The sequence below is a fragment of the Barbus barbus genome, assembly GCF_936440315.1.
Source record: "Barbus barbus genome assembly, chromosome: 28".
NCBI classification, from domain to species: domain Eukaryota; kingdom Metazoa; phylum Chordata; class Actinopteri; order Cypriniformes; family Cyprinidae; genus Barbus; species Barbus barbus.
The window spans coordinates 30,155,298-30,166,651 of NC_136756.1; the positions used below are offsets into that span (position 1 = coordinate 30,155,298).

Here is an 11,354-nt window from a genome sequence, read left to right on the forward strand (position 1 = left end):
CCACTTGATTTAGGATTCATCACCGTTTTCTGTCAGAAATCCTGTGTGGAGAATGTCAGTCAGTTCCTCCCTTCAGCAGAGAACCAAGACGCAAGGAGCGGATCCGGATGACAGCGGGGATGACTGGGAGATCGGCGTCGGGAATCTGATCATCGACCTGGACGCGGATTTGGAGAAGGATCGACAGAGATTGGAGATGAATCGCGTTTTGAGCGTTAAAAGCGCGGCGGAAGGTCGCGAAGCGCTGGAATATAATTGCGCAAACGCAGGAGGCGCCGCGTTCGACGGCCTGACGCAGCCGTTCCTCTGCAAAGAGCCCAAGAAATTCAAGCTGAAACGAAGGAATTCCGCCACAGACACGGAAAGATTCCCGGCGTCGCTGGAGATTGCGAGCGGCATTCCCAAAGCATGCGTCGGTAAGCGGCGCGAGGCTCAAGGACGCGGCGGAGAGATGAATTCAGCACCAGCGCCGGTGGACAGCGACGAACCGGCGCCGCTCGGCAGAACCAAAGACGGCAAAAAGGGCAAAAACCAGAGCAAAGGAGTGAAAAGAGAGAAAGACTCGGCTAAGACGCGGAAGGAGAAGCCAAGCGATGAATTCGGCCCGCTGTCGGAGAACGGAACGGAGAATCTCATCGGCAGGGGCGGAATGGACGCGGCTATTGTTGAGCACACAAACACCGAGGAGCACAGCCTAAGAACGGTAAGCTCGCATCTGTCCTTCCATGTGTGGCGTCTGCGATCAACTGTTATCACGATGCGTTATGAAGAAGAATCGAGCGTGAGGCTGTAGGTTGAGCTGATGGCGGATTCAGTGCTTGTGTAGCTACTTGAGCATCACTCCACATGCACTAAATAAGCAAAGGCGCATCGGTTTTCGTGTCGGTTTGCTTCTTTGTGCAATATGCGCGATGCAGCCGCCGAGATTCGTCAAAAGCGAGCACCGAACACCTTCCTTGCAATGATGGATTTATATATTGCGATATCAATATAAAGAGGTTTTCTTTTGTTTGTCAGCCATTTCCTTTGTTAACGCAGCCCGTGTGAAATTCTTCATGTCTGTTGCTATTGGAAACCTAATCATCATAATTCCCTGTGTTTGTTTTGGACAAAGACATACTGGCTTGTTTGAAGCCTAGATGCTTTTCGTGTGTTATTTACAGTATTAAATATAGAGACAAGCTCCACCCCCTCCAGTCTTGGCCGTTCTGCTCTATTGTCTCTGTATATGCTTATCTAGATGTCTTTTTGATTTTGCCTTGATTCCAGTGACATCGCTCTGATAGACATCATTCACGAGGCTATTCTATCATGCTGTCATAGCTGTAGGAGCTTTTGAGTGTTTTCCTTGAATCAGGAGGATTGCGTGATCACTTGATTGCAGAATTTAAAAATACAAAAGTCAAATGATGCAATTGATCAACAAGAAACTGGCATGCAACTGTATTATACTTCAGCTGGCACTGTGCTCTCTGTCTCTCTCCAGTTGAGTGTTAAGACGCGGTCAGTTGGAACTAACACACAGGAAGCCGAGAAAGCCTTCGAGTCCAGCTACATGGAGCCATGTCAACCAGGAACGAGCGTCAATCTAGAGGGTATTGTGTGGCATGAGACGGAGGAAGGTGAGCGCTTGTTATTCTGTGCAAGTTTCCACTCATATAAAACAATATGCATGTGCTTTCAGTATATCTTGCATCTAGTTCTTCTTCATCACATTATGAATGACTGTTTTCATATTGGTTTCACTGGATATGTGCTGAGTGAAGGGCGAGTTTTGTCATCAGCTCCACAGGACTGCGTTTTCAAAGCAGCTATGAGACTGAAGCATTTGAAGGAAGAGGAGACACTGGTTGCATATTGATTAAGCAAATTAAAATTGCAGACCACCATCTTAACTTCCATCACTGAGATCAAGCACAGAATTAATCCATTCGAAGATACAGTAAAAACATCAAGATGTGGCTAAACCTAAATGCTTTTATATGGTGATTGTAGTAAATGGTTTAATCTTTTGGAGTATTTTGGGTGCTTTTTACTTTAATATTTCAGAGGGACTTTTTACTGCTTTCTTTCACAATATGCATTGTAAAAAGCGCTATATAAATAATGGTGACTTGACTTAACTCTTTCTCTTTGATTTCAGGGGTTCTAGTTGTGAATGTCACATGGAGGAAAAGGACCTATGTGGGCACTCTCTTGGACTGTACCAAGCATGACTGGGCTCCACCGCGGTAAAACACCTTCCTTTCTACTTGAATGCTCGAATTGTGGTGTATATATTAGGGATGTGCATCTCCCCAACTCAGGCCGGTGTGATACGAATCTCGATGCATAGCCAACGATACGATACATTAAAGCTACGTATAAAGTAGCTACTGATGCGATGCGATAGGATTTTCTATTACGATGCAGTGCGATCCGATGTTGATTTGATTCAACACAATGCGATTCAATGCAACACAATGCAATGGAGAAAATTCTATGCAATTCAATGTGGTGCAGATATTTCGCTTTTATTTGGTTGATTGTAATTATTAGGTAGAAGATGCAGCTCTACCTCTGCTAATCTATGTGACTCACGGCGCGGTCTCCGTAGAGTTGTGATACGTCATATTCATGTAACAGCAGTGGTGATGAGAGAACGCGCTTGAGAAGCAGTTTAGAGAGGAGAAATCAATTTACATATCAAGGGCCTAGGTTTGCTTTTGACATTGGTGGGGACATAAACCCAAGCCTCCCCCTATTAATAATTCATAAACAGTTTTTTTTAATGTTAGTATATTTAGCAGACAATAATTACATATTTTTGATTTTGTAAACCAGCAACATTACAGCAGCATCAGAGCACTGGGTGTCTTAATCACTTTATTTTAATATTAATCGAATTGGACCCAGGATGATTATGGAAGAATGCTCTGCTGTTGCTTTAGTAATGAACACAACTTTCACATGCATCTGATTGATGACAGATAAACCACATGCTCTTATTCAGTGTTGTTTTTTTATTTTGTGGATATTTTAGCTAACAGTTTAATTTGTACATTAAGTTGGACAACATTAAGTTAAATATAAAGACTGTCTGCGGTGTTAATGTTCATAATGAATTTTTTCTAGGCTGGAAGATCTTTTTTTTTTTGTCCACATGCTTTATATAGGGAGCTAATAATAGCCATAGCGCTTTCTCTTTCCGTTTGCTCTGTTTTGTAAAACACCGTACTTCAAACTCATCGATGCAACTTTGTTAATTCATGAAGTGACCTTTTATTTGAACTGTTTTGGACTGCTGTCTTGAACTGAGCGCGATACCTGTGAGTTGTTCTAAATGCGGCGCTGCGCTTCTTGTCCGGTGTGCTCACATAATTTAATACAACTCACATAATTTAATACATGAGCAGAGTAAGAACATAAGGCGGTCGCCTTATGTTCTTACTCTGCTCATGTATTAAATTATTATTTATTGGTCACTTTCTAAATAATAAAACTATAGCGCATATATAAATATATAATTATTTATATAATTATATAAATAAATCAGCTTTTACTGATGCAAAGAGAAACGATGCATCGCAATACAAATGCTAACTTGTATCCGATGCACACTTTTTTTAAATGGATGCATCGTATCATTAACTTTTGATGATGTTTCCCAAAAACACCGTTAGCTAACTATGGTCGTTAGTTCCATTGAACTCTATTGATAGTGACAGAACTTGCGACCATAGTTAATTTTGGGAAACGCACCCCCGATCGGTAAATATACCATCCCTAGTATATTTACATTTAAATTAAGATTCAATAAGAATTTTAGATCCAGATTCAAACCTGTTTTAAATTTAGATCCTTTCATTTAAAGAAAGTTGATTTATTTACATCCACTCATGACTCCTTGTTGTTCTTAACTAGGTTTTGTGAATCACCAATGAGTGACTCTGACATGCCTTATGCACGTGGACGTGGTAAACGGATGCGGCTGGCCGGACCAGATCAACCAGCTGCAGACCCGAGTCTTTCCAAGATACGAGGGCTATCTCACAAGAGGCGCGGTGTGGGAATTGGCAACAAAGGAAGACGAGGGAGTCTGAACCTCAGTGGCTGTAGGACACCTGGATACTATGCCGTGGAGGACATCAAATCCAATCCCCTTATGTGTGGAAAACGAAAAGGCAAACCCCCAGCCGATCTAGATTTAAGCTTGGTCTCGGATGACATTAGGAATGGGAATGGGAAAAGGATACGAGCCAAATCCAGGAGCGCTCCTTCCACCCCTCAGGGTAAATCCGACCCTGTGTTTCTTGATCAAGTTTGCGCGTCACCAATGCTAATAGACTGTCCGCATCCGAACTGCAACAAGAAGTACAAACATATCAACGGGCTCCGTTACCACCAGTCACACGCTCACCTGAACAGTGACAGAAAGCAAGAGTTTGAGGTGGAGAGCGAGGACAGACTTTCAGATTTTGATGAAGCACTCAGGTCGGTACCATTTGATTCTTCTGAGAACATCATCTCCAAGAAGCCCAGAAGCATGTATAAACTCAATGCAGTCAGTTCTCCAAAGAGCAGGAAAGCATTGCTCAACAATGATAGCAGTCCCATAGCCAATGCAAAACTACGCCCGAATGTGGCAAGTAAAGACGGATCAATTGACGATCTGAGCAACCTCCCACTCATTTCCAACATGTCCGTTGTCCTTGAGAACTGCCTCATGACGGATCGTAACACATCTGTTGAGATGCCTAAGCTAGAAGCGGAGGGTGCTATTGATAAGAGGGACATATGTAGCAAAGTTAAGAAAGAAGGGTTCACTGAGAGATGCTTAGCCAAGTCTCGAACCAACAGACTCATCAACGCTGCGCCTGCTCCTCCGAAGCTGACTGCTATTCCACCTGCTGCATTTTCCACTAAAATCACAGAAGTTTCTTCTCATCAGGCCTCTCCGACTGTTGCCCTCACAAAAACCAAGAACCTCTCACTGAAACCCATCAAGCCAAAGCTGGAAGTTATTGCACAAGTTAACATGGCCAACACCACCGCAGTCCTGAGCAAAGACAGTAAGAGAAAGGAAAAGCATCGATTAAAGGACAGGAATTGTAAAGATCCCCGGAGTCCCAAAAGTGACCCGATTTACACAAAACCGGATGATACAAAGAGTATCGGGAAAGACTTTCCTGTGAGCCTCTTGAAAGAGCACTTAAGCAAGCAAGATGTTGTAAACTGTCAAAGTGAAACGCAAGAAAGCCGCATGGCGAGTATCAGAGCCGAGGCCGACAAGGTGTACACCTTCTCAGACAATGCACCGAGTCCTTCCATTGGGAGCTCTGCAAGAACAGACTGCGCCCCTCTTACAAACGGAGATGGAGCGAGTGCTAAAACAAACAGTCCTGCATACTCTGACATATCTGATGCAGCTGAGGACGGTGGGTCAAACTCAAGGTCCAGAAGGAACTCGACACAAGATTCAAACTCAAACAGCAGCATCAATCCCAAAATTCCCTCAATGAGTACCGCTCCCACGGTGACCCCAGGAAAAGAGGTCCAGTCCACATCTCATGGCCATGGTTATGAATCCCATTGCATCCCAGGTTACATACATTCTGGGCAAGCCAATTCCACTTCATTCCATAAGGTGGCCTCACCTTACGGTCGGACGAAGGATGATTTGAGAGATTTAAATGAGGATATAAAAAGCTCAGAATCCTCTAGCCACTCAAGTTCTCAATCACAGCTTCAGTACGCTGAAACGCACACAGCGCTGGCTCAGTCTTTGTACTATGGACAGTACAGCCGGGGTGTTTCCATGGACCAGAAGGTTCTAATGATGCCCAGCACCCACAGATCGCTCAGTGAGGCATGTTGTGAAGAAATGCAGTATAGCAAGAGTAGAGGTCAAGTTAGACGAGGATCTGAGCCAAAGGAACGAACAAAGGATGAGCAAAAACAATTTATAAGCTCTCCTCAGTCGATTCATAAAGGGGCGAACTCTGTTAAGATTAACTGTGCAAAACCTGGCTTCATCTATGTGGATTTGGACAAGCAGCTGTCGTTTCAGCAGCAGCAGCAACAGGGGAAAACGTCCCATATCTCCATGTCAAAAGAACAAGGGGTCCTCAAGGAATCTGAAGACCTCAGTTTGGAGAGCTCAAACTCAAAATCAAATGTGGACACAAATGTAACATTTCTAAATGTAAGTTACTGATGTTACTTATCATTTACTGAGGAAATGTTCTTTTAAAGACAATAACAGACTTCTAGAAATGTCCTTGGTTTTGCTGGAATATCAATCGAAAGCATGTTGTTTTGGAAATATGATCTTTAATCATCAAATGATCGAACTGCCAGGATTCTTTGATGATTGAGAGCATATTTATTTCTAAGACGTTGCCATCCTTTTGAAATTTTCAATGACAAAGAACTCATTAAACACTAGTTTCACAGGGCTACTGTTTCATAACAAAGGGCTTCCCTGTAAGGTGTGTAATTTCATTGGTTGTCAGAGCAGAAACTGTTTGACAGTAGATGTTCCTCTGGGTTTAGGCTTCAGAATCTCAGTCCTGGAGCCACTCTTATCAGTCCAAATATGCGAAGCAGCAAAATCAAGAGGTCAACAAGATCTCTGAGGAAATGAGTCTGAGTCCAGACAAGGGGAAAGATTGGCACATGCCTCTAGAGCCCGAGTCCAGGCTGGAGGCCGAACTCCAGAACATCAAGTGTGAGACGGCTGCCGGGGTCATCGAGGAAAGTACCAGACCCGAAGCTGACGAGATAGTGAGTGAGACGTCTGAAGACTCGCAGAATGCAAGAGGGGCTGCGTCGTCACCCCAGCAATCCTTCATCCAGTTTCAGCACTCCTATCCCTATTTACATCTGTGTGAGACGAGCAGCAATGCTTACAGAGTGATGTCTCCAGCTTTGGTGCATAATTACCCAGGTAATCGTCTTCTGTACATCATAAATATGACCACAAAACTTTCATGTAGTGGAGCTTGTACTACAAACTATTTGTAAAGAGTAAGTTGTGTGTTTTCCATTCTAGGTTTCCATTACCCTCTGTATGGAAAAACGGCAGGGAGAGAGGATTCAGAAGGGGCTCAAAGCAGCAAACCAGTGACGGATTCGACAGCATTAGAGCTGCTGTCGCATCCTCTCCTGCCGTACCATGGCAAATCTCCTGTTGTATGTATCTCACTTCAAAAAACAAGTAACCCATTTTTAGTAAGGCTTACAATATGGACCTAAATGTGGTGTAAACAAACTGTGAAGCTAAAATTGTTCTGGATAGCAGCATCTGCTAAATATCCACAATCTAAATATAGTTCCTTCAGGAACATCCAGCACAGCAATAAACTTACAAAAAATTAATGCTGGCACATTGTTGGGAATTGTGTACACAATGGACTCACAAAACATGTTTATAGTGATGCTCTTGAAGTACTTAAATAAATGAATTAGACAGTTGATCAGTCTGATGGTTTCATGTAGGTCCTTTACATTTTACATATGTGTCCTGTTGTCCAAAGACAAGTTGAAAGCACAGAGTATTCCTTTAAATCAGGGCTGTCCAAACTCGGTCCTGGAGGGCCGGTATCCTCCAGAGTTTAGCTCCAACTTGCCTCAGCACACCTGCATGGAAGTTTCTAGTACGCCTAGTAAGAGCTTTATTAGCTGCTTCTGGTGTGTTTAATTAGGGTTGGAGCTAAACTCTGCAGGACACCGGCCCTCCAGGACCGAGTTTGGACAGCCCCGCTTTAAATTATTTACGTAGGGTTCAAGGGCTTTGGCAGTCTAACCAAATAAAATATATGACAATCAGAGACACCTATTGTCTTCAAAGTATTTCAAAGTTGTTTACACATTATGTTTTACTCCTTCAGCCTGGAGAAAGAGGATCTCCAGAGCAGGAACGTGAAACTGAACGGGAGAGAGAATCGGTTCCCTTCGGCCGCCACCTTCAGGCGCATCATCTCACTCACCAGGGCATGAGCTACACGCTGGTGTCTGGCCAGTATGACCCCTTTCAAGGTGAAAAGGTCAAAAACAACTGAACTATACTACACTACTGAGCTCACTATAGCCTATATTAAAGGGCTCATATCATGAGGAGTCAAACTGATCTTGTAAAACAAGAGTTTGTTGGTGCTATTAAAACATTAGTGCGCCGACATACAGCGCAATCCCGTCTTGTGGTCCTTTGCTGATCCCACTTCCCTCTCTCTCTACCCAGTGATAAAAAACATACTCTAACATTCAGACCTCAATGGTTCCTTTCCGGTCCATGAAGAGCATCCATCTAAACTAATCTGCAAAACTGACACTGAACTTCTGTAACTTTCTGACAGATGAATGGTACATGAGCGGCAAGTGCTTTTGCCATGTTACATACTAAGAAGACGTGTACATATCAGTCTAATGCCAAATGCACACTGCACGATTCAAGCTTTTTGACTCATGAACCACAAACCCTCTCTCCATATTGTCTAGAATCAACTCTCCCTTTGCTGTTTGTGTGAAAATATATTATAATTTCAGAAAACACTTCAGTCCTGTAGCGTGCACTTGGCTTTAAAGACACAGCAGGAAAAATGACCCATTTAAGTGCAAGAGAGAGTGGGAATGCTCATGAAAAACTAAACGGTTTGAATGGTTTTGGGTGCAACTCAAGGGAACAAAATTGCTTGATAAAAATGATATGAGCCCTTTAAGCATGTTTACAGTGAAGAATGCACATGGTAAGAGTTGATTGTAATGTTCTGTGATCTACGATCCTTAAGGTTTGAGCTCTGCGGCAATGGTTGCAAACCAGCAAGTGACGACGACACAGACCTGCTCCAGCGGTGAGAAAACAAATGCAATTACTTCTGCAAAAAAATTAATTCCTGTAGCTCAAACAGTAGATCATGACACTAGGTCATGGGTTCGATTCCCAGAGAATGCATCAGTGCCAAGTCGGTTTTTCAGCAGATTTGGGCTACTTTTACACTGTTAAGTTTTCTACTTAAATATGATCAATATTCTAATTATATTAGAATTTAAAAGGCATAATTTCAGTTAGAGGGAAAAAAGCTTTTGGCTTCTCTCCTGAGGCTACAAGAGGGTGCATCAAGCAAAATATTACTAATGCACATTTCTTCAAAGCAAACAAATAACACAACTATCTTTGAAAAAAGTGCATAATGTTTAAAATAATGTTTATAAACCATATATGTGTCCCTGGACCACAACACCAGTTATAAGGGTCAATTGTTTGAAATTGAGATTTATACATCATATGAATTTGAATAAATAAGCTTTCAATTAATGTATGGTTTGTTAGGATAGGACAATATTTGTCTGAGATACAACTATTAGAAAATCTGGAATCTGAGGGAGCAAAAAAATCTAAATATTGAGAAAATCTCCTTTAAAGTTGTTCAAATGAAGTTCTTAGCCATGCATATTACTAATCAAAAATTAAGTTTTGATATATTTACGGTAGGTAATTTACAAAATATCTTCATAGAACATGATCTTTACTTAATATCCTAATGATTTTTGGCATAAAAGAGAAATGTATAATTTTGACCCATACAGTGTATTTTTGGTTATTGCTACAAATATACCCCAGCGACTTAAGACTGGTTTTGTCGTCCAGGGCCACATATATAATTAAGTTGCTTAAACAATTAGAAACAAAACAGCATGATGTATGTACGTATAGTTTAATACAAAGGACCGAAAACCAATCACAAAGAGTACTTTTTTCATTTAAAACACGAGATGCAGTGGAATGGGGAGAAACACCCTCCATAAAGTCTTGAGACATGTTTTTTCAAAGTTGATCTTACATTAATTTTGCATGGCTTTCTAAACATGCGGCTCTTTTGTGCGAGATGCGAGTGCAGCGGTGATAGATGTCCCTTTAGAAAATGCGATAAATAAGCATTCTGTGTGAACGGCTTGGTTTCAGTTTTGCCATAAACAAGATCTTCTCCGCATTGTTCTCTTTTTCCGCAATATTTTGAATGAACAACCTTGAATGCAACGCAAGTCGCTTTGAATAAAGGCATCTAACAAATACTTAATTGAATTGATTGATTGAGTTATGTGGTCTTTAATAATGTTCTCAAAGCATTGTCACAAAAAAAATATTTATACATCATTCATGGAGCGTTTTAGTTGGATGCACATCTAACTTTTTTAAATGTTACTACTTGTTTCAGAACGAAGAATGTACAGAATGTTTGCAAAATGCCAATCTGAATTTTGACCATTCAGAGATAACATTCACTGGGAACATCAGCGAAACGCTCTTAGAACATATCTTTGTTAGCTGGGTGTTTACTTACTGTCTGTTTAATTTGCAGAAAATGAGGGGAAGATGTGAGATGTTCCCAAATCACACAAGGACTCACAGACATCAATTCCATGGTGTTACTCATCGCCTCCATTGGAGGCAGCGACTAATTTCATTTCTAACCAATGAATGTACTCATGGAGGACTGCAGTGGAACTAGACATGGTGACACGGACCTGAAACACATTTCCTTCAGGTGCCAGTTACAAACAAGGTCTGCGTAAACCCTCTACTCATTGGATTTTGCCTGTAAATGGCTACATCTAGCTGTTTGTATGCACTTATATTGTCTTGTAACCATGCTATTGAATGTATTTGCTATTTCATCACCTCTGTGTGGTAAAGGACGGGTTGCAATAGATTCTAAAAGTGACTGTAAGGTGGCTCGCTCCGCATTGACTTATTAACATGAATATACTGGTATTAACAGCCATTAATCTATTGTATCGTATAAAGTGGATGTTAATCGACAGTTCATCTCAGTGCCATACAGTATTATCGTGATGTATATAGTTGTACATAGTTGAACGAAGCTCAACAGCGACTATAACTAGCTTATGTACCTTTGTATTGATTCAGTGCAATGTATGGTTGTCTACCCACCTCACCGACAAGGCAGACGTAGTCCTTTGTTCCTTCAATAGTATGCATAACTAAATATGTTTACAAGTGGTTTTCTGGACAGAAAGTCAATGGTGTAGGTTGGTCCTGTCATTAGGGTTTTCTTGATGTCTGCTATATCATCAAACTGCAGTTGCTTTTTATACGGTCTCTGCCTTAACATGTTTGGCAATCCAAATAAAAGGTTGTTTTTACATGCTGATGGTTGTTTTTGTGACGAAAACCATTTAAATGTGAAAGTAAGTCAAGTAAGAATATGAAAATAAACATGTTTCAGTAAGTCAACGAGTTATATTCCCACTTAAATGCCATATTGTTCTCTACAGGCCCAGCTAACAGAGAACGTTCTGATAAAAGTTATTAATAAACAAATGTTCATCCAGTAACATTAATAGAACATTCG

General features: G+C 41.5%; 1 protein-coding gene across 1 annotated transcript; it reads left to right on the plus strand.

The window, feature by feature from the left end:
* Nucleotides 1-52: 52 nt before the first annotated feature.
* LOC306848837 (zinc finger protein 608-like) lies at nt 53-10,360 on the plus strand (the record flags this gene model as incomplete). The annotated part of the gene is made up of 9 exons (XM_079383587.1): nt 53-703; nt 1,487-1,622; nt 2,144-2,231; nt 3,904-6,184; nt 6,535-6,928; nt 7,034-7,173; nt 7,872-8,019; nt 8,769-8,831; nt 10,341-10,360. The coding sequence occupies 9 exons, from the start codon at nt 53-55 to the stop codon at nt 10,358-10,360; spliced, it is 3,921 nt and encodes a 1,306-aa protein (XP_079239713.1).
* Between the last annotated feature and the right edge of the window lie 994 nt (nt 10,361-11,354).